The 22,746-nt window shown below is 47.2% G+C and overlaps 3 protein-coding genes across 7 annotated transcripts in view; 1 reads left to right on the top strand and 2 right to left on the bottom strand.

Moving 5' to 3' along the window:
* Positions 1–6,426: 6,426 nt before the first annotated feature.
* On the bottom strand, positions 6,427–11,854 carry QRSL1 (glutaminyl-tRNA amidotransferase subunit QRSL1). Its single transcript, XM_085857023.1, has 11 exons — positions 11,727–11,854; positions 10,971–11,130; positions 9,534–9,632; positions 9,316–9,412; positions 9,035–9,214; positions 8,770–8,945; positions 7,918–8,030; positions 7,572–7,764; positions 7,339–7,456; positions 7,047–7,252; positions 6,427–6,772 (listed from the first exon to the last, which is right to left on the bottom strand). Exons 1-11 carry the CDS (start codon positions 11,793–11,795, stop codon positions 6,606–6,608), a joined length of 1,578 nt encoding a protein of 525 aa, XP_085713149.1. The 5' UTR covers positions 11,796–11,854; the 3' UTR covers positions 6,427–6,605.
* RTN4IP1 (reticulon 4 interacting protein 1) lies at positions 11,827–18,659 on the top strand. Of its 5 annotated transcripts, none has more exons than XM_085857027.1 (10): positions 11,828–11,961; positions 14,969–15,174; positions 15,703–15,854; positions 15,954–16,022; positions 16,380–16,504; positions 16,599–16,647; positions 16,762–16,892; positions 17,019–17,202; positions 17,563–17,655; positions 17,955–18,659. In XM_085857027.1, the coding sequence occupies exons 2-10, from the start codon at positions 15,024–15,026 to the stop codon at positions 18,060–18,062; spliced, it is 1,062 nt and encodes a 353-aa protein (XP_085713153.1). In that variant the 5' UTR covers positions 11,828–11,961; positions 14,969–15,023; the 3' UTR covers positions 18,063–18,659. The 5 variants fall into 5 exon arrangements, with proteins under 5 accessions (XP_085713154.1, XP_085713153.1, XP_085713150.1 ...); XM_085857024.1 differs by having other exon boundaries at positions 11,829–11,961; positions 14,969–15,217; XM_085857028.1 differs by lacking the exon at positions 17,563–17,655 and having other exon boundaries at positions 11,827–11,961; positions 14,969–15,217.
* Positions 18,660–18,900: 241 nt separating this feature from the next.
* LOC147011319 (uncharacterized) overlaps positions 18,901–22,746 on the bottom strand; it is a 57,595-nt gene continuing 53,749 nt past the window's right edge. Inside the window, exons 19-21 of the mRNA XM_085857014.1 lie at positions 19,805–19,963; positions 19,538–19,697; positions 18,901–19,217 (exon numbers count right to left, since the gene is read on the bottom strand). Coding sequence (XP_085713140.1) covers positions 19,129–19,217; positions 19,538–19,697; positions 19,805–19,963 — 408 coding nt within the window. The 3' untranslated portion in view covers positions 18,901–19,128. The remainder of the gene's footprint in view (positions 19,218–19,537; positions 19,698–19,804; positions 19,964–22,746) is intronic.

Raw genomic sequence — 22,746 nt, 5'->3', positions numbered from 1 at the left:
TGGAGACACAGCATCCAGTGACTTCCTTGTGTTGCTAATGGCATCTTCTCCTTTTGTGACAATGACTGTGCTTGTCGTCTGTGCTTCACACATCTTTTCCGCAAGGAAGTGAAACAGCTCAGTCTTGTTGCTGTCATCTCGAAGAAAGCTTCTCCAGTTACTTGGGGTCTTACTGGTTCCTGTCACTCTTCTTCTGATTCCTTGCCCCCTTTTCGACCTTGCCTCGGACTTCAGACTTGACTTCTTGTACACATCAAACACTACGTCCACCCTCTCGTACCTGGCACCATTGGATTCCACCTTTGGGATGATGTCTTCTTTAGCATAGTCATCAAATATCTTTGAAGTGCGTGGAGGTAGGGCATTGATAAGTGCTGACTGCTGAGCCATCAATGATGACTGCATCTCCCCTTGGTTCTCTGTCTGGGATTTTCACTTGCACTTCAAGAATTTCAGCCAGCTGTGACTTCAAATTTTTTTGAAGTTTGTTTTTTTTTCAAAATTTTTGAAAATTTGGATTTTCAAATGGCCAATCAGGCAGATTTGATCAAAAAGCCCTGCAGAACAGAAATGCCAAATTTGATGCTTGTATCATAATTTGCACGATTTTTCTACTATCTACTACACTATGTTGTTCAAAGATATGCCAGAATGTTTTTTTTTTGCCAAACCCAACCAGTGATGATGTTGAATGTGGTCCATGCCCGTTAAGTCATGCAATCCATGTTTGTTCTTCATTTGCGACTGGTTTCGTGCAATAAGCTGGACAGAATAGCGCTTCTTTTGCCATGCCACTCCACTCACCATCCAAACGTGCAGATTTTGTCAGTCACTCAAAAAAGTGGGTCAGTTATAAGAGGACGTCTTTGTGTCTCCACACCACTAATAACCTGTTGTACCCACTGGTCACAACCTCACATGCATGTGAAATAAGGCGAGTGTGCCTCCTCGTGATTGCCACCCAACTGTGGAATTTCAACCCGCAGTGTTGACTGTGCCTGTTTTGGCTCTTCAAAACCACAACCCGTAACCAGTTCACATCCATTTGGCATGAATTATTTTAATAATACGTAAAACCATATCCATGTCGTCCTTCGTATTCTTCGTACACATGCATGTACATTCACCGTTACTTCCAGTTTCTGTACCAAGTATATATTCTCTGTACAGTGCGATGGTGACCCCAATGGTAACGAGTGGAAACAAAGATTGGGAAGCAAAATGATGCAAATATATTAACACAGACTCGTACTTAAAGAGAATACACTGAGTGGCGTAAATACGATTGAAGAGGTTGCGTTATTTCCTAATTTGAGAAAAACGCTGATTTTTTTGCATTAAATTACAATACATTTCAATATAATTTTTTTTCATTTTAAAAGGGTCCTTATGGCCTTACTGTCCACATTGTTAAAAAATAATTTTCCTCAATCCCTCAGGGCTATAAATCAATTTCTGCACAAAACGTTTTAGGCCAAATTAGGCCTAATTTGGCCTAAAATGACAATTTCGAAGGCCAACACCGCAGGCCCAAAAGTTAACCTCATGTATCATTGATTCTGCATGGTTATTTGCTTGTAACAAATGGCTTCAAAAATATTTTGGAGCCCTTTATCATGGGTCGGCTGGCCGTCTCCCTTCATTGTGGTTCAAAGTGTCACGGTAGGTTTCTGGGCCTAGTTCTGCTGTGTGGGGTCAGGTGAATGATTTTTTTTTCCATTTGTACCAAAAGCTCACACACCTGACAGATGGCTACTCTGGTATCAGCAAGACTATTCGATTTTTGGGTTGCTCTCTTCATTTGGGTTTCAGTACAGGGGGTGGGAGGATGTTCTCCCAGAATTCAAAATCTCTACCTCCTTTCTGGTGAAGGATCGTGATTGATGAAGCAAATAGTGAATTTTCGTTCTCATAGCCTCGTTCCAAGGGCTCTTTTCAAAATCTTCACGAAACCTATGACGGCCTCCACTTGTAGCTCGTTTGGAGTGATATTCCCCGGAATTATTTTTAAGTATTCGGTAAAGCCGCTGTCACACCTTGACGTTTTAGCCAGCGTATGGAAACGTATCAAAATGTATGTAAAACGCTGGCGTACGCTGAACTATTGATGTTTTTTAAAAGTTTTTGGCGTATTCATAACAAGTTGGACGTATGCATAATGTATTAGTAACGTACACAAAACGTTTCGATAACATATAGATAACTTATACCAATGAATGCTTAGCGTGTTGTTGGCGTTCACAACCTATGCCCAACGATAGTCTAACGTATGCATAGCGCGCAGCAGCGTATCGCCGACGATCACGTGGCATAGCCTATTAAAAGGCTGCCGCTCGACGATTCAAATCATAACCGCACGAGACATCGAAGTGTCAAGGCCCTGTCACACCTTGACGTTATAGCCAGCGTATACCAACGTATGAAAAATTTGCCAAATACGCTGGCACACGTCGAATACGTTATGGGTAAGTTTTGTATACGTTAAGAGCACGCTGAAGCACGCTGGCATACGTCGTAGTATGCTGACAAATTTTAAGACGTATGCCAGTGTATGACGCACACGTTCCGCATACGCTGGCCATAAGTTGTAGGCACGTTATGCGATCGTTGACACACATCGACACACGTTACTTGTAAGTTACTCATAAGTCGAAACACGTCGAGGTAATGTTTAGCGTTCCCGAAACTTATTTCTAACTTATGAGTAACGTGCTTTGAACCTATGAGTAACGTATCTCCAACGCATATTGACGAATGTAGACGTATTTGACGTCTTCCGGACGACCACAGAACTTACTGAACGTGTTACTAACTTACAGCTACCGTATAATGGCATATTGGCAGCGTTTAGGGGAATTGGTATATAAAAATGGGGTTCACAGGAGGAACCCGTCAGTGTTCCAGACTCCATGTTTTTTTTTTTTTTTTCTTCGGCATGACGGTGATGTTGAAACTTCAATTTCTAGTGCGGTTATGATTTAAATCGTTGAGCGGCAGCCTATTAATTATATTATATTGTATTATAACCGCACTAGAAATCGAAGTGTCAACATCACCGTCATGCCGAAGAAAAGAAGAAGAAAAAAAAAAACAACCATGGAGTCTGGAACACTGACGCAAAACATTACCTCGACGTGTTTCGACTTATGAGTAACTTACAAGTAACGTGTGTCAACGATCGCGTAACGTGCTTACAACTTATGGCCAGCGTATGCGGAACGTGTGAGTCATACGCCGAGTACGTCGAAAAATTTTGAGCATGTTAAAATTTGTCGAGGAGCTCGGCGTACTACGACGTATGCCAGCGTGCTTCAGCGTGCTATTAACGTAGACAAAACTTACCCATAACGTATTCAACGTGTGCCAGCGTTTTAGACAAATTTTTCATACGTCTGCATGCGCTGACCAAATCGTCAAGGTGTGACAGCGGCTTAAGGGTTTTCCTTATCATTCCTGTGGCTCCAACGATCACTGGTATAATTGTGCACCGCTCCTTCCCTATTCCATATCCAGGCGATGCATGACATCATCGCCAGGTGCCGAAGGGAGTACTCATTTTTACTGCGTTTGTTACCCTGCACTCGCGAAGCTAAAAGCAGGGGTAAGCGATCGGTTAGTTTACATAAGTATGGCGTACATCGTACGTCGTGTCTGCGTTTTGTTGAGCGTACACCGAAAACCGTTTGGCGGAGGAAATTGAAACTTTACCACATGTGACATGACCATGTGATATAGCGGTCACTCTTTTGAGGTTAACATAGACCAATTTTCTAAAATTGTCAATTTTCATCTGGTTGACTAGAAAGTTAGAGGATTTGATCATTGAATTCAACGACCATTTATTTTTGAGGTCAACATAGGCCAAAAGGTCAGTATAGGCTAAATTTCATAAATCCTCAATTTTCATCCGATTAACTTGAAATTTGAACAGGATTTTCATTAAAATGATCATCATGTGTCACGTGGTCTGGTAGCCTTATCAGATCCAAAGGAAAATCTTTGAAAATCCTCATAAGAGAAACTGCTTAACCGATCAATGCGAAATTTAACGAATTGATAAACTACCCATGGGAAATATGGTTTGATTAAAATGATGTCATCAGCCACGTGGTCAGGCAGCCATATGGGATCAAAGGAAGAAAAAAAAAAAAACCTCAAACAAAAAAGTTGTCTCACACCAAGTCCTTCTCAAGACTGCGCAGGGTATGTATTCTATGAATTCCATCGAGTTTGTTTGTTTTCTTTCTTGTTTGTCCGGGCGATATCTCAGCCATCCTTTGAGCTCGGAAGCTGAAATTTGAGGACCAAAGTAAAGATGTGCTTTGTCAAAAACTGTTTTTTTTATTTTTTTTGGTTAATCAATTCATTGATTTATTACTTAATTATTATCGATTTATTAATTCTTTTTTTTTTTCTTTATAATCTGGGAAATATTTCACCTTTTGAGCGAGGAAGCTGATACTTGGACACGACGGTGACCGAGTGATTTGGCTACAAGGGGTATTTTTTTACTTTATTGATCAATCAATTAATTATTTAATTTTTCGATTAATTACTTTATTTTCAAAAAGTTACAGATTCGGATGAAAGTGGTTGTTTTGGTATGTTATGAACCAAATTGATTAAGAAATTAATTCTTTTACGATTATTATTTATTTATTTTAATTATGCAGTTAATTAATGTACCTCCCAAATCCGTCTCTGTGTGCTGCAAGGCAGCATTGCTAGGCGCTGGAGGATTCATTATTTATTTATTTGGCATGAGGGTGGCGTACTTTGACTGTACCTCTACTTGTTTGAGCTTTCTTCAATTTCCAAGTCCTCGACCTCATTTTTCAGATCCTGGTATTTGGTCATTTTCCTGATTTCTGTAGCATTTCATCCAAAGTCATTGGGAGCTGTAACCTCGATCAACAATGCCATTTTTTTTCCTTTTTGTGTTTGAGCATGACTGTATATCCGGACACAATGCTTTGTTTGCAATATCCACACTTGACGGGATCATCTTGTCATGCGTGAGCATTTCTGTTCATTTTCAAGGATCGGACTTGGTTTGTGTTTCCATGATTGTTCTGGGGCTGGGATGTTGAAATGTTTTCAGATGTGCCAGTGGATTACTCCACCGATGCTGTCATGTCTTTCTGTGTGCAGTTGTTCCGGCATGAGTTTTTTACATCCCGAGAGAAGGTGACTGGTACTTTTGTTTCTTCCCCACAAAACCTGCATTTCTATGATTGGCTCAAGTCCCCCATTTTCTTAAAGACATGAGTATAGTGTCCTTGGTTTTGAGCATTTATGATGATGCGCTCTCCATCCCAACTTATTTGACGTGTTCTTAGCCATTCCAACGAGCCTTCCTTCTTGATCCCGATCCTGTCAAGCACTTTTTAAAATATCCCTGCTCATTTGTCATTCTCCCATTTCTCAGAGTAGAGCTGCTGATGTTTACCTCCACCACCAAGGTGGAAGGAGGTTGTTTTCACCCCCTTTCTGTTTGTCTGTCTGCAGGATATCTCAAAAAGTTGTGGACGGATTCAGATGAAATTTTGTGGACAAGTTGGGTGTGTGACAAGAACGAACCGATTAGATTTTGATGACTATCCGAATCCAGATCCATATCCGAGATTAACTTAATTTTTAAAGTGATTTCTTCACCATTGAGAGAAAGGGCCAAATATCATGATATTTCAAAAATGTACTGGGCCCGATATGTTCTTATGAATCAGGCATTGCGTAGCGGAGGTATGCGCTCTACCGAGTGCCCTTCGAGCTCTTTTTGTAATTTTCCTTTTTTACCTCTGCCACCGAAGGTGAAGGAGTTTATGTTTTCACCCCTCTCTGTCTGTTTGTTTGTCTGTCCGTCTGTGTGCAGGATATCTCAAAAAGTTGTAGATGCATTCAGACGAAACTTGGTGGGCAGGTTGGGTGTGTGATAAGGATGAATTGATTAGATTTTGGTGAAGATCCGAATCTGGATCCATATCCGAGAATTATTTAATCTTTAAAGTGATTTCTTCACCATTGAGAGAATGGGCCAAAAACGATATTTCTAAAATGTGTTGGGCCCGATGTGTTCTTGTGGATCAGGCATTACATGGCGGAGGTATGCACTCTACCGAGTGGCCTTCTTGGTTTTTTTTCTTTGCAATCATTGGGGCTGTTTTTTTTTGTTTGTTTCGTTTTCCTGTGTAGTATCCATCGTTTGCAGCTGTTTTCAGAAGTTTGTTGCTAAATTGATTAAGGATCCGTTTTGCTCATGTCGTCATCATAACTTTGCTCATGATGCTGCGATCCTGCGATCAAATCCCAACTTGTGTGTTCATTTGTCCATCGTGTTCTGATGTAGTTTAATTCCTGTAAAGTAGACTGACATCTTATGATGTCCTTTCGGATACAGTACATTTACCAACTCCTGCATGAGCCATAAGTACAGAAACCTCACTGGGACAAATTGTTTTTAATTTATCATGTACAAAAACCTGCTGTAACACCAGCACCTGTAACACCAGCAGTGTAGACAGTTTTAGAAGGAGCGGCAAAGCAGTTTTGAGGTACAGATCACCTGCCAGCGCCAGAGAGTGTTTGTCAGATCCCCAAACCCAATTCTAAATGTGTGGTGATTCGAAGCAGAGTTTGGGTAAACAGATGGTTTTCTCCAGCCAACAGGCGGTGGAGAGAAGCTCTCGCTCACGGAATGGCCGTCCGATAAGCTGCAGGCCAATGGGAAGGCCGCGACTGGAAAGTGCTGCTGGTACGCTCACCACGGGTAACCCTGGAACACACCGCACAATTAGGATCTTCAACACGTTTGAGTACTCTCGAGACCACTTAACATTTACCTCGACCCAACGTCACTCTATCGTGGAACAGAATGTAGACTGTGACCACAATGAGGTTTACTCTTGTAAACCAGGAGTTGTTGCTTCTCGACCCATCCAATCACCATTGTGGATAGAAAATAACAACAATTCTATGCTCACCAGTTACCGAAACAAACTACGACCGTTTCACCTCGTCGTGCTAACCTTGCTACCATCTTTCCTCACCGGCCATGTTCGCAGGCTGAGTGAACACATCATCCTGCGCACTGCGAGAGCGGTTGTCTTCTGCGGAAAATTCTTTCGAAGTCGGGGCGTCAGAGAGCGTAGTTGGGGTCAGAATGAGATCGACACCGGCGTCGAACACCCTCCGAAAGTCCTCCACGATGAGTCTGCGCACTTGCTGAGCTTTCTTATAGAACCGTGCCCGATTTCTAAAACGAGAAACGCATCACAGGAGTGTCAGACACGGAACTACAAACTGCAGGAGTAAAGAAGATGAGAGAAAGTGCATGGTTACTTTCTGAGCAGGAAGTAGTTTCCTGCAAGGATTCGTCCACGGACCACGTGGTTGAACGCTTCATGCCGAGTGGCCGCATATTGCTCCTCCGTGAAACTGCCCGAGTTACTACGGTGCCCTAGGTCAGAATTGGGGTGCAAGGAAAGAATGGTAGAAGGGTCCGGTCCCCAAGTACTGCCTGCTTTATGGAAACGATGCTTGGCAAGAAAGCAAATTGGGATGTTCTTCCTCACCGTACTCGATCCCATCGTAGCAGGCCATGTTGGAGGCAACCTCCACAGCACACAGCACATGGTAACACACAATGGAATACAGCGTGTGAGGCAGTGACACGGACATCACCCGTGCTCCGGCCTTCTCCAGCAGATCTGCTGTATGGGTCCAGGCCTTCAATACGTCCGGCTGAAGGCCAGGAGCGTGGTACTCCTGCGTAACACCACAGCGGTCTGCTCTTATGATAGCCGGACTTCAGGGTACATCATAACAAGCTTTGAACATCAAGTTCAACCCTCTACAACAGGCGTGTGTTTGTGAAAGAATAAAAGGATCATGATGGAAAATCTAAGACCTCCTGAGCACCTGTGGTATTCCCACAACCAGGTCATGCACATCAGCATCCTCCAGCAAGTCAAATGAGGGTGGAGGGTCTTGTACCGCAGTGGAGTCTTTGTCATCATGGCCGGCCATTGCCCCTTCATCCACACCCAACGAGTCAAATCTCAAAAACATTTCACAAATCATTCTCGGGAAGAAATCTTACAATGCACTGCTCTTATCACGTGACACCAAAGCAAACAGTACGTCCGGTGTTCATTTCAATATCTGAAAAACTGGGGCCCAACATCCTGAGCTGATCACAATCTCGGGTCATTTTAAAAAGGGAAGAACACTTTAAACGTATCCATCAGCAAAAGGGGGATTGGATTATTTATTTTTATGCAATAAATACATTGAGTATTATTTATTTATTATTTCGATTCACCAATATTTCAAACATGTTCAAGAGCCCATTATTTAAACACATGACCTGGACACGCGTTTCATTCTAAAAAAATCTATAAAACAGCCAATCGACCAAGAAACTGCAAGGTGGGAATTCCCAAAGAGCGTTTTCATCGGAATGATGTTTGGCACTGGGACGATGCTGCAGGTAAATCGATGGCTGGTGGCGTATCGATCATAATGCGAGGCGCACGCCATGTTCTATCAACGAGCAGATACTACAAATACATCAACTTCAGCAGGAATCGCCGTCGTGATCCGGATGGACGTCAGTCAGTATGATGTCATCACGTTTTTATTTTGGCGATGCTAAGATCGAAGGGGATCGCCAAATTTTCATGACGACAAAAGCTACCGTTCTCATTGCCAAGAAAATACGCCAAATCGCCATCGGGGGCTCGACTCCGAGTTCCTGGATGACTGACTTACCAAGCAAAATGGCCGCGTCGGACGCACTGGATACAAAGATTCCTGGCACGTCCATGGAGTTTACGAGAGGAATTAGGCCATGACGAGGAAGTAGGCCGGCCGTGGGTTTGAGGCCCACCAGGCCACAGCGTGCGGCTGGGTTTCTCGTCGAACCTCCGGTGTCAGAGCCCAAGGCGCTGGGCGAGAGACGGGTCCGAGTCAAGAGAAGAGTGGTGCACATTTGAACAACAAGCGGCATGCAGCAGTCAATATGGTCTTCACTCACAATAAACACGCTCCAACTGCAGTGGCGGCTGCGCTGCCTCCGGAGCTACCCCCTGCGATGCACCAGTCTTCAAGGTCTTCGAGCGGCCTGCATTCGGTTTCTCGACTCGCGAGGCAGCGCTGCAGAGAGTAACTCCAGGGGTTTTTCACTGGACCAAAAATTCCATCCGTACTGCCAGACCTGCCAAGAAAAAAAAAGTGTTTAACAGTTACAGCACAATTTCCCTAATGGGATACTGCTGGGGAAATCCAACGCGTCGGGTCGGACCCGAGAAACCTCACCCCATCGCAAATTCATCCATGTTCGTCTTGCCGACGAGCACGGCACCTCGATCCAGCAGTCGCTGCACTACCGTGGCCGTGTACGGAGGAACGAAACCTGAACGTCACAGGAGAGCTACAATCAGGACTCGCCTTTGGATGAGACCAGGCCCGGTTGGCGTCAGGATGCCGTGCGAGGTTTTTGGAGATAAAATCTGTGCAACACCCTCAGCCGGTACCTCTTAGCATGTTCGAGGCACAGGTGGTACGGATGCCAGCCGTACAAAAATTGTCTTTGGTAGCAAAAGGAATCCCATCGAGCTTGCCGAGCGGTCGGCCTGGAGAATCAAGAGACACCTTATCCTAGTGCTTGATCTGGGGATGCAGAAAATGTCATCACAAGAGTCGAGACCAACAACGATTATTCCCCTAATTTGTCCTCACAAACAGCAAACTCAAACATCCCCATTTTATACAACAAGATACCCACGTGTCGTGCTTCTTCCACTTAAACGGCTTCCTCCTTCCTTCCCGACAAACGTCCAGTGGGATTACTAATGCACACAAGTTGTATAAACAGGTGACCCTTGAACATGATACCTTGTGTGACCCTTTTATAGACACAGAGTTACAAACTTCCTGCGATGGCACGAGCGAGGGTTGCTTGGTTATTACCTCCGCCACCCGTGGTGGACGGAGGTTACCTTTTCACACCTGCCTGTCTGTCTGCAAGCAGGGTATCTCAAGCAGTTGCGGATGGATTCGGACAAAATTTGGTGGAGAGGTTGGGGATAGGACAAGGGAGAATTGGTTCAATTTTGGTGAAGATCCGAATCCGGATTTGAGAATTTCTTTAATTTAAGAAGTGATTCTTCACCATCGAGAAAGGGGGCCAAAAACGATATCGAGCGTGAGATCTCAAAAAGTTGTGGACAGATTCGGACAAAACGAGGTGGACGAGTTGGGTAGGTGACAGGAAGAAGCCGATTCGATTTTGGTTCAGGTCCACGTGCCCTTCTCGGTGTTTATCAATCCAGCCGTTACTTAGGAGTTTCTTTAAGTGAAGATTTTTACAAAAATATCAAGGACATTATGGGTCAATGTGCAAGTTTTAACCACAACTCAAACGGACAATACGACGTCATAACCACAAGGGTGATTCTGTTTGGATTTCATGCTGGAGCACCTCAACTACTCAGATATTACTGCCGTTACTACGACGACTATAATGGTCCACATGATCTCCCCATCTTACAGGGTGGGCCAGGGAGCGTTTGTCCAAGTCTTTTACGAACTGGATGGATCGGTGTGACGTTTGATCGATGATTTGGAGAGAGTTTGTAATTCGTTCAAGGTACTGGGAATCACACGCCCACCAAATAATGCTGGCAGACGAGACGCCTGGCTTAACGTCCACCTGGGGAACGACGCACTTTGTGGTGCAGCTCCCTGGCCGCGAAGCACCGATCCGACACGCTATAGTCGGGTGGGGAACGGAACCCAGACCGTGAACTCTGCACCGTGCCGTCGGACACAGATGGTATCGATTCAAAAGAACCGGTGCACAGGCACAAACTTCCAAAAGGAACTCCGTGGCCTTGAGGTTGTGCACAATATTGTGAAAATCCCAATCGAAAGCACCGGCCATCATTCCTGCCGATTAGTGTTCAACAAACCGAGCTTGAAGCGCCGTCCGGCGGCACGAGCTTGCCGCAAAGCAGAGTCCGCCGTGAGGGTCACGAAGGCGTTCAGAACGTCCCAACGTTGCGCCTGAGCAAGGCAGCGCTCGCACAGCTCCACGGGCGTCAGGGTCCCCTCCCGCAGGGCAGCAGCAGCCTGGCGAGGACAAGCAAGTGGGGAGCACCGTGCAGACGTCACAAAACACGTCACAAAGCACGTCTGTCGTTAGGGGATGTCACGACATCGGTTACCACGGCATTAACCGCACGTAACGCCAAGCTCGTGAAGGGTTGCAAACACAAACCGGTAAAGCGTGTGGGATTCGAACCTGGACGTTGAGCTCTGATGGGAATGACGAACAAACTTCAAGGTAAAGTAATTAACATGGACCCATAAGTAATTAACATGGACCCATAAGTAATTAACATGGACCCATAAGTCACGGGTCGTGAGTGACTGGTCCCTCCAACCAAAAGGTCTTGCGGTCTTTTCTCGCAATTCAGGACTTTGACCTCACATCGAATCGCAGGTCCAAACGAGCGGGTCACGTGCCGGTAACACGGATTAATTATTTATTTAATCTAGTGGTGGCGGTGTCGCACAGGCACAGTGGTCCAAAGGGCCTCGTCGTGCGTCAGTTCCTTATTTACCTTTACATCGGTTCGCACTTCACAGCCAGTAACTAGCACCCACTAACTAACATCCTGTTCACGTCGTTTCTCCGTCCCTCATCGATTGACTGACCAACCGACCTGGTTGATGGTGAAGCCGATCGTTGTTCGCGGCGAAATGCCGTCCCTCACTCCCCTGCGCGCCGCCATCTTTTCCACAGCTCTCTGTCGGGCCCGGCCATTGGTCAATCAGCCACACTTGCCTCGCGCTGATTGGTCAAAGTCGCGAAGCGCTTCCGCCTTCCCGTGTTCGTGACGCGTCTCGGACGTTCTTCCCGCCGCGAAGGACAAACAGACGTTTCACGGAGTCCGAGTGGTTCGTAGTTTTCTTTATTTCCTCGTGATCGCGGCCATCTTATAACGGTGAGAGATGTGAACGGCTTATTTTAACATCACGTGTGCGTGTGTGTGTGCGTGTGTGTGTGTGTGTGTGTGTGTGTGTATGTACGTGCATTTGCGTGCGTGCGTGCGTGCGTGTGTGTGTGTGTGTGTCCCCGTGTGTGTGTCTTTGTTTGTGTGTGTCCCCGTGTGTGTGTCTTTGTTTGTGTGTGTCCCCGTGTGTGTGTGTGTGTGTCTTTGTTTGTGTGTGTCCCCGTGTGTGTGTCTTTGTTTGTGTGTGTCCCCGTGTGTGTGTGTGTGTGTGTGTGTGTGTCCCCGTGTGTGTCTTTGTTTGTGTGTGTGTGTGTGTGTGTGTGTGTGTGTGTGTGTGTGTGTGTCCGTGTGTGTGTCCCTGTGTGTGTGTGTGTCCGTGTGTGTGTCCCTGTGTGTGTGTGTGTCCGTGTGTGTGTCCCTGTGTGTGTGTGTGTGTATGTGTCCGTGTGTGTGTGTGTGTGTGTGTGTGTGTCCCCGTGTGTGTGTGTGTGTGTGTCCCCGTGTGTGTGTGTGTGTGTGTGTGTCCCCGTGTGTGTGTGTGTGTGTGTGTGTATGTGTCCGTGTGTGTGTGTGTGTCCGTGTGTGTGTCCCTGTGTGTGTGTGTGTCCGTGTGTGTGTCCCTGTGTGTGTGTGTGTGTATGTGTCCGTGTGTGTGTGTGTGTGTGTGTCCCAGTGTGTGTGTGCGTCCCCGTGTGTCTGTGTGTCCATTTGTGTGTGTCCCCGTGTGTGTGTGTGTGTGTGTCCCCGTGTGTGTGTGTGTGTGTGTCCGTGTCCCCGTGTGTGTGTGTCCCCGTGTGTCTGTGTGTCCGTGTCCCCGTGTGTGTGTGTGTCCGTGTGTGTGTCCCCGTGTTTGTGTGTGTCCCCGTGTGTGTGTGTGTGTCCCCGTGTGTCTGTGTGTGTGTGTGTGTGTGTGTCCCCGTGTGTGTGTGTGTCCCCGTGTGTCTGTGTGTCCGTGTCCGTGTGTGTGTGTGTGTGTGTGTGTCCCCGTGTGTGTGTGTGTGTGTGTCCGTGTCCCCGTGTGTGTGTGTCCCCGTGTGTCTGTGTGTGTGTCCGTGTGTGTGTACCCGTGTGTGTGTGTGTGTCCCCGTGTGTGTGTGTGTGTGTGTGTGTGTGTCCCCGTGTGTGTGTGTGTCCCCGTGTGTGTGTGTGTCCCCGTGTGTGTGTGTGTCCCCGTGTGTGTGTGTGTGTCCCCGTGTGTGTGTGTGTCCCCGTGCGTGTGTGTGTCCCCGTGCGTGTGTGTGTCCCCGTGCGTGTGTGTGTGTGTGTCCCCGTGCGTGTGTGTGTGTGTGTGTCCCCGTGCGTGTGTGTGTGTGTGTCCCCGTGTGTGTGTCTTTGTTTGTGTGTGTACCCGTGTGTGTGTGTGTGTACCCGTGTGTGTGTCTGTGCGTGTGTCCCCGTGTGTGTGTGTGTGTGTGTGTCCCCGTGCGTGTGTGTGTGTCCCCGTGTGTGTGTCTTTGTTTGTGTGTGTGTGTGTGTGTGTCCCCGTGTGTGTGTCTGTGCGTGTGTCCCCGTGTGTGTGTCTTCCCGTGTGTGTTTTTGTTTGTGTGTTTTTTTTTGTTTGTTTGTGTGTGTGTGTGTCCTCGTGTGTGTGTTTTTGTTTGTGTGTGTTTTTGTTTGTGTGTGTGCATGCCTGTGTGTGTTTGTTTGTGTATGTGCGTGTGTTTTTGTTTGTCTGTGTCCCCGTGTGTGTGTTTGTGTGTGTGCGCCTGTTTGTTTGTGTGTGCTTGTGCGTGTTTTTGTTTGTGTGTGTGCGTGTGTCCCCGTGTGTGTGTCCATGTGTTTTTGTTTGTGTGTCCCCATGTGTGTTTGTGTGTGTGTTTTTGTTTGTGTGTGTCCGTGTGTGTTTTTGTTTGTGTGTGCGCATTGGTGTGTGTGTTTTTGTTTGTGTGTGTGTTTTTGTTTGTGTGTGTCCGTGTGTGTTTTTGTTTGTGTGTGTCCCCGTGTGTGTGTGTGTGTGTGTGTGTGTGTGTGTGTGTGTGTGTGTGTGTGTGTGTGTGTGTGTGTGTGTGTGTCCCCGTGTGTGTGTGTGTGTCCCCGTGCGTGTCCCAGTGTGTGTCCCCGTGCGTGTCCCAGTGCGTGTGTCCCCGTGTGTGTGTCTTTGTTTGTGTGTGTCCCCGTGTGTGTGTGTGTGCGTGTGTCCCCGTGTGTGTGTCCATGTGTTTTTGTTTGTGTGTCCCCATGTGTGTTTGTGTTTTTGTTTGTGTGTGTCCGTGTGTGTTTTTGTTTGTGTGTGCGCATTGGTGTGTGTGTTTTTGTTTGTGTGTGTGTTTTTGTTTGTGTGTGTCCCCGTGTGTGTTTGTGTGTCCGTGTGTGTTTTTGTTTGTGTGTGTCCCCGTGTGTGTTTGTGTGTGTGTGTGTGTGTGTGTGTGTGCGCGCGTTTGTTTGTTTGTTTGTTTGTGTGTGTGTGTGTGTGTGTGTCCCCGTGTGTGTGTTTGTGTGTGTGCGCCTGTTTGTTTGTGTGTGCTTGTGCGTGTTTTTGTTTGTGTGTGTGCGTGTGTCCCCGTGTGTGTGTCCATTTGTTTTTGTTTGTGTGTCCCCATGTGTGTTTGTTTGTGTGTGTCCGTGTGTGTTTTTGTTTGTGTGTGCGCATTGGTGTGTGTGTTTTTGTTTGTGTGTGTGTTTTTGTTTGTGTGTGTCCGTGTGTGTTTTTGTTTGTGTGTGCGCATTGGTGTGTGTGTTTTTGTTTGTGTGTGTCCCCGTGTGTGTTTTTGTTTGCGTGTTTTTGTGTGTGTGTGTGTGTGTGTGTGTGTGTGTGCGTGCGTGCGTGCGTGCGTGCGTGCGTGCGTGCGTGCGTGCGTTCGTTCGTTCGTTCGTTCGTTCGTTCGTTCGTTCGTTCGTTCGTTCGTTCGTTCGTTCGTTCGTTTGTTTGTTCGTGCGCGTTTTTGTGTGTGTGTGTGTCCCCGTGTGTGTTTTTGTTTGTGTGTGTGTGTTCCCGTGTGTGTGTGTTTAAGGGGCCGACATGGCATTTCGTGGATTTGTCCCGAGGATGTTCAGACTGGACCTGCCATGTCGGAATCCCGGGTTCTCGAATTACATCCCACGGCGGTCCCGGACGATGTGTGCTTGGGTGTTGGACAAATACGGAGGTCCAAGGTGTCTGCGCCGTTCGAGCCGTCCCCTGCCGTCCATCGTACGACCCAACGAGGTGGTGGTGAAGGTGTGCGCCGCAAGTCTCAACCCCATCGACCTGTCCATGTCCCGTAAGGATTTAAAAGCACTGGTCAATCGGTTCAGCTTCGGATATCAAGTCAATCGTTTCCTTGGTTACCTGACACCGTTACTCTTCTTCTTCCTTCTAATTCTTTCCGAAACTGTGGCCTCCTCCTCCTCCTCCTCCTCCTCCTCCTCCTCCTCCTCCTCCTCCTCCTCCTCCTCCTCCTCCTCCTCCTCCTCCTCCTCCTCCTCCTCCTCCTCCTCCCCCCCTTTTTTGGTCCCCAAACGTGTGAGCTCCTTTTCCCTCTCATTCCCTCATCGTTTTGTGTAATTTGCTGTTTATTTTCAGTTCCTGTTGTACGCTCATTGTCATATTAATGTACAAGTGCCACGATCTCACCTGTTCGCTACCTATTTGAACAATGTGTTCCGTCCATTGATGCTTTTGATGTGACTTGTAGACGTGAATGTGTTTGGGTGCACTTGCTGTGCCTCTCGTCCTGGATCGTGGTGACCCGGCCACTCTGTACAGGTGGCTATGGAGCGAGGTTACTGCGAATGCGCAGAGACCCGTTGCGTATTCATCCCACTGATGACGAGTTCCCACTTGTCCTCGGTCGTGACTGCTCCGGCGTTGTCATGGAGACCGGTCTCTCGGTCAAGTATTTCCGGCCTGGAGATCAGGTATATACATGCATGTATATACACACCCTTTGGACGCATGACCGTGGTTTCCTAGTTCTCCTGTGGTTCGCCAGTGCTTTGATCCACTTCTACCTGTAGGTCTGGCTGGCTCTCCCTCCGTGGAAGCAGGGAACCTTGGCTGAGTTTGTGGTTGCTAGTGGTAATGAGGTATGAGGCACACGTGATTGGCTTATTGTATTGAAGGATTCGCTGGCTTGCATCACTGGAGATTGTTTTAAACGGTAATTATTGTTACGTTTACTATGCTGTACCGGTTTGTCCAGCACGTTCAGGAACATCCTCGGCCATTGACGCTTCATGTGCAACCACAGCACCATGTATGGGTGTTTGTCCCAGCCCACGTAACATTGGCTCATTAGCTCTCCCACCTTCAATTACCTTTTGGGATCTCTTCCTGATGTCTGCTGTAAATCCAGGTTAAAAATGAAATATTGAGCCCTGACCTTTAACCTTTCTCAGCAATCCCATTGCCTCCCGTTTTCCTGCTGTGCCATGGTCCATTAGATCTCACATAAACCAAAGACGCTGAACCATACGGATGCGGCCTCCCTGCCGTTCGCCGGGCTCACGGCACAAGCTGCTCTCGCTCACACCGGGGGTCTCGACGCCCACAACGCCAAAGGCAAGAGGTTGGGACAGTCGAGCAGGCTCTTGGCATTTTATGAGCTGGACCTACGTTGGTGCTGACCTATGTCGTTGGTGACTTGTGTTGTCTGCTGGCAGGGTACTGGTCCTGGGAGCTTCTGGAGGAGTTGGAATGTTCGCTGTGCAGGTACACTGCGGCTTGTTTGTCTCTGTAGCGATCGTCCATGTTTGATCGATTAAAATTGATGTTCCTAGTAACACGGTGATTAGTACTTTACAAACATTTTCTCTGCACGTGCAGCTTTTGAAGGTGTGGGGAGCACGCGTCACGGTGACGTGCGACGAGGAAGCGGCATCGCTGCTCTCGTCTCTGGGTGCGGAACGTGTCGTTACGCGGGAAGAGCAGCCAGCGGAGGTTCTTCGCAGTGAGAGGTGCATGTTTACCTGTGGTGCTGATGTCGTGTTTACTGCAGGTGTTGTGCTCCCTTTTACAGCCATCTCTTGTCCCCCTCCACCCCCTCCACCCCCTCCACCCCCTCCACCCTTGGACACTAAAAGGTTTCATTTTGTGCTGGATGCTGTTGGAGGTGACACTGAGACTTGGGCCATGCCATTGCTGCAGCCCTGGTCTGGAGCCACGTATGTGACATTGGTGACGCCTTTGCTGATGAAGACCGATGACCTCGGCGTGGCTGAAGGATTCGTCAGTTCTAGTGTCGTACTGGGTCGTAAGGTCATCTCGGTAAGCCGCTCAGACTATCAAAACACCCCAATAATCAATCGGGGCCCAGGACTACAAATGGTTACCTTTGATCTTGTTTTAAGGGTCTAGTTTTGTTCGTGCTTGTCATTGGTTGTTCCTTGTTTTGCTTCAATCTGTACCAGTTTTGGTGCTTTGGACGTTTGTAATGGTGTATTTTTCCTCACTCGTGGATATTAAAGATCACATTGAGATTTTTGTAAAGGATAGGCCATTGTGTGCTGGTACCTTGCCCAAATTCCAATCGTACACTTTGGCAAAGGGTTTATGTTTTTCTTGGCGAGCGTGTACAGGAAGCTTACAGTGACTGGTAATTTTGGTCTCGTTCTCACCACCTGGCAGGGTCTAGCCGGTGGTACACATTATCGTTGGGCTTTCTTCTCGCCGAGCGGGTCGAGTCTGGATGAAATAACCATGTTGGTCGATTCGGGAAAGGTACGCTTGGAGGAAACCATGAAACCACATTTGGAGTTCCTTCACCTTCCCTCAGTGGGGCTTTTGAGATATTTTGCTGCAAAAGCTCATCACGTGCGTAGGCGATGGCTGGAGACCCGGTCGTAGGCGTGCTTGTAGAGGAGTATACCCCAGGTTCAGATCACCCGTTCTGGTGGAAGCCAAGCCGATGCTGTGTTGTGTGTTATTTTATGGGTTGTCATGTTCTCGACGATATCTTGGTAAACGAGGGACGGTTAAAGTACTCGTGAAATAACATCATCATCATCTTGTGTCTGCAGGTGAAACCGATTGTTGAAAAGGTGTATCCGTTTGACGAGGTTCCGGCCGCATTTGAAAAGTTGGAGCGGGGAAGGGCACGTGGCAAGACGGTCGTGCAGAGAGCTTGATCCCGTGCTGGACATGCGGAACGCGTGTCCCTCACCCTACCCGATGAAGAACCTCCACTCCCATATAACATGCATATTTAATTCCCTCTGGATCGATCCTGCAGAGTAAGGTTATTTTTGCCTGTTATCCGATCAAACTTGCCTTGTATTGTATGTAAGGTTTCAGATTTCCATTCCTAAGATTCACGGGATGGAGTTGTGTGAAATGTACGTCGGTGCAGCCCAGCTAATGCAGCCTGAAACCGTGTCCAACGGTGAGCATTTCTTCGCCATCATTTTCACTCTCCTTGCACAAATCCATGGACTCCGACTCAAGGGTTGGTGTGATCAGGTGACCGCACTGGGATGGCGGAGATGGATTCGTACCGATGTCAGACAGACCGCACGCCATGTTTCCGCTTGCGATGTTATTGATGCCCCAGTCACAGTACGTGGCCAATTGTACGTTCTGAACACGAATATCTTTAAAAGATGGAAATCTGATGACGAAAGGTGAATTTGTAACGGGCGAAGATGACGGGAAAAACAACGTCCCGCTGCACGTCCTCTTCGTTTTGAGATTGAGGTGATGTAATAAATGCGATGGAATCCTCTGTACCTCGTGTAACACAAACATACCTTGTACTGCTGCACTCTCAACCGGGCATACACGTACGTGCTCCCTGCTCACGTATCCTCACACTCGTCTGGTGCATGTACACCGCGTTTAAATGGAGGTCAGACGGCAACGGCTGCCAGCTCATGATCACCATGATGGAAACATTTGTGCTCTTCATTCTCTTGGGAATTTAAACATGAACACACACAAACACCGTGCACACGTCCAAGATGCACAATGGGAATTTGAAAACAATTTTTATTTTACATTTTTTTTAATAATAAACCGTAACTACAAACCAGGGTTAGCCCTGCAGCTGGTGGTGACTGCTCTCCAACAAAAACACCTGTTGGATGAAAATACTGCAAAGCACTGCATTGTGGGATACATAGAACGACACGATCTCTCTTTTTCGCTTTGTACAAATACGCCGCTCCATAGGTGGCACCGTCAGGTCATCTCTAGCAGCTAGACCATTTCCACCTTCCAGCGCTGCCATGGCTCGTTGTCCTGTCTCTCAGCCAGAGCCACGTGATTGTTATCATATCCTCCACCATCTGCAAACACAGTCTTCATGTGCTCAGGAGTACGCACAGAAACCCTTCGGCCTCTTTATTCTGCTGTTATACCATAAGCACGAGGAGAGATGATGTTTGTCGCGGCACCAGCATTACACGAACATGGTTCATGTGGGTTCGATGTGTTTGTTCATGCTGGTTTTTTTTTATGCACGTTATCGACCCGTGCCGTCGCATTCATCTCGTTCTCTCTCGAAACGCATCACAAGATGAACGTGTTACCCGATGATGGCCTTACGTTGAATCGATTTGATTACCTGCACTAGATAATCACACAATTGGTTCAGCTGTGCTCTTACCTTTTACACGAAGCACAAGGTTCGATCCCAGTAAGCTGACAATTAGCCCATCACGCGTAATACGCCACTTCTGCTGGAGTTGTTGTTGTGGAAACCATGCTCCCACGGACGCACCGGGCTGCCATCGGCTCCCCATGACCTCCAGGCAAAGATCACCAACCTACAGCGGTCACCAAAACGGTTTTCAAACTCGTGATGATAATTCTACACATGTGGTGCAGTCATCTTAACAGATTTTGTATAACTAACCACACGTTAGGTCACTACCTGGGACCGCAGGTATCCTTGATCATAAACCCAGTTCTGGTCATCACTTCCATCGTATGGCTGCACCTGAACCTGTGCAGCTGTGGCCTCTGTTGCCGTGCCCACGACTGTCAGTGCACCTTCAACACCGATACTTCGCAGGCAGAAGAGCACCATCGGCTAGTAACAGAGAGAGAGTTAAGTATTTTAGGGCATGGTGGGTACTTTCTCCATGAAGAGGATAAATCAACATTCTCAATAATACAGCTGTGTTCACATGAGTGCAGTGAAACCTCCATAAGAGGGCTCTCATGTCGAGATGAGACTTGTGTGGCCATTTCTAAACATTCATTATTTTGTGTTCATATCATTGACACCGTGGTCATGTGTGCTGAGGAGGATTGCCTACGAGCGTTGGCTGGTCATATGTGGTGTCCTGCAGGGCTCTATACGAGGGCCTCTGTCATTCATAACTCGCAAATACAATTCACTTTGCTGATGGGAATATTAATGGGGGAGAGGGGGAGGGACGGAGAAGGGAGAGAGAGGAGGGAGGGAGAAAGGAGAGAGAGAGAGAGAGAGAGAGAGAGAGAGAGAGAGAGAGAGAGAGAGAGAGAGAGAGAGAGAGAGAGAGAGAGAGAGAGAGAGAGAGAGAGAGAGAGAGAGAGAGAGAGAGAGAGAGAGAGAGAGAGAGAGAGAGAGGGGCCGAGGGAGGAGGGCCGGGGAGTTGGAGGGGTGAGGAAGGGGGAATGATCAAGGAAGGGGGGGAGAGAGCGAAAGCAATGCCTCACCAAATGTCGCTATACATTCTGGGGGAGGGAGGGGTGAGAAGAGGATGGGGGAGGTGAGGAGGAGTTTGGGAGGTGGTGAGGGGAGGAGTTCCCAACTTGGGGGGTTGGTAGTGGGACTTGTGGAGAAATGGGGCAGGGGGAAGGGGAAGTGGAGGATCTATCAAAATAGGGTACGTTAAAACAGCATGTACAGCACGCATACACCTCCTGAAGAGGTCCATGGGGGATAGTGAGGGGAGGGGGTTTGGGAGGAGGTAAGCCTGAGATGAGGGGAGGGAAGGCAGCGCGAAGGGCGGTGAAGGGAAGACAGCGTGAACAGAAGGGCAATAAACCACTCCCAAACGGCAACATTTTCTTTTTAACCTCCATGTTTTATATAAAACTGGGCAAGAGCATTTAAAACCCACGCTATCTACCTGGCAAAGGCCTGCCTATGTGCATGTGTGCTCGCACATGCAGCAACCTTTGGACCCCTCCGGTCGGGTCACTCTGAATCTGTTTTGTTCATGCTACACTATGAGGAAGCCATTTCAAATTCTAAACTGAACCGTCAGTCCTTTACAGTCCCCTTAACAGAGGGGTTCGGCTCAGGGACCAGGAAGAGGGGTGGAAGAGAGGGAGAGAGGTGGGAGGAAGAGGAAAGGGGGGGGGGAAGGGGATGGGTCAGAGAGGGACGGAGAGAGAATGCGAGGGGTGGGAGAGAGAGGGAAAGGGAGAGGGCGGAGCGGGATTCCGACAGATGTGACGTTCAGTTTAACGTCCATCCGAGAGACGGCACACACATTGATGAATCACTGCGCCTTTGAAACACCGGGATGACAGTTTATAGCTGAGTGTGGATTCAAATGTAGGCTATACAGCTGAGAACGAGCATGTGTATCTCTCGGCTCTCCTGCCGTGATGTGGCGATTCATTCATAATCATCTAATTTATTTTGCCTTCCTAACCCCAGAAAAGTCCCCATGGAGAACCACACCATAGTATCGCCATTGAAGCTTGAAGAGTGTGAAGAGCGCTCACCAAGTGGCTCAATCACTCAAGCAAGTACTGCAATGAAACGGCTGTTGAAACTTTAAAAAATGAAATGTTTCATTTGATATATATATATATATATATATATATATATATATATATATATATATATATATATATATATATATATATATATATATATATATATATATATATATATAGATAGATATATTATATAAATGTAACTATGCCGAAGTCACAGGTTGTATCATGAAACAAGATCGTACAAAAAGGGGAAATGTCGTGTAAAATACAATTGCACATTTTCAGTGAGCGAGTCACCGCCTGATGCACTGCGTTACAACACGAGGTCAAACGCAGGCTTTAAGTCAATCAGGCTTTAAGTAAATCGATATGTTCAGTGACAGTGCAAATATTGCAGAGTGTTTGCCAAGTGGCTTAAGCACTCCAACAAAACGGTTGATAAGGAACGGCTGGCTTGGCAAGCGATTAGCAATCGCCGATTGGTCATGTAAACACCACGCCCCCAAAGACACCCGGAATGTCAAGCAACGTCCGAATTGGACAAATTCACACATTATTTATTTATTTATTTTAGCAGTCGGAACCACTGCTGAAGTCAATTAAGAAATGTAAATTTTGACATTCGGCTGAGATAAAGAGCTGTTATGAGTTTATTGAGGTTATGGCACGTGCGGAAATGAAATAATGCCACCAACGCTGGTGTCTCCGGGTGTTTATAACCATTGTAATTTATCTAGTGATTTGTAGGTATGATGATCAGGCATTCGATGATGTGAGTGAGAAAAGTGGAAAAAAACAACGTTATCGTTGAGAAACTGTCGCAGCCCGTTCCAAGTCAAGGCATTGTTGGGCCGGCCAAAAAAGGGCGAATTAAGACCCCAGCGAGGTGACTAAGGATATGCCTCGATAAAGGATAATTAAATAAGGCTGTTAATTATTTTCAAAAGGGGTGTTTAAATGAACCTAAACATCCAATTTTAATTCATGCACTCCCTTGGAGTACCCTCAGTATGCATGCAAAGTTTGGGGGCCGCTAGGTTTCATGGTTTTGCAGTTATGGAGGAGGACGGATGGACTGACACACACTGACATTTATTGGTATTGATTATCTCCACCACCGAAGGTGAACTGAGGGTGTTTTCACCCCAGTTTGTG

This window comes from Eptatretus burgeri, chromosome 15 (genome assembly GCF_056783735.1).
Source record: "Eptatretus burgeri isolate ZD-2024b chromosome 15, Ebu_testis_v1, whole genome shotgun sequence".
Taxonomy (NCBI): Eukaryota; Metazoa; Chordata; class Myxini; order Myxiniformes; family Myxinidae; genus Eptatretus; species Eptatretus burgeri.
Note: the sequence above shows the minus strand (reverse complement) of the source record. Positions and strands in the feature narration are given on the sequence as shown.

Coding starts and splice junctions, on each gene's coding strand:
- QRSL1 (XM_085857023.1), bottom strand. CDS start 11,795: ATGGCGGCGCGCAGGGGAGTGAGGGACGGCATTTCGCCGCGAACAACG. Junction 9,633..10,970: donor CGGACGGCGCTTCAAGCTCG/GTTTGTTGAACA, acceptor TTGATTCTCCAG/GCCGACCGCTCGGCAAGCTC. Junction 6,773..7,046: donor TCAGCCTGCGAACATGGCCG/GTGAGGAAAGAT, acceptor GGTGTGTTCCAG/GGTTACCCGTGGTGAGCGTA.
- RTN4IP1 (XM_085857024.1), top strand. CDS start 14,977: ATGGCATTTCGTGGATTTGTCCCGAGGATGTTCAGACTGGACCTGCCA. Junction 16,505..16,598: donor CACAACGCCAAAGGCAAGAG/GTTGGGACAGTC, acceptor GTCTGCTGGCAG/GGTACTGGTCCTGGGAGCTT. Junction 17,203..17,562: donor TGGGTCGTAAGGTCATCTCG/GTAAGCCGCTCA, acceptor ACCACCTGGCAG/GGTCTAGCCGGTGGTACACA.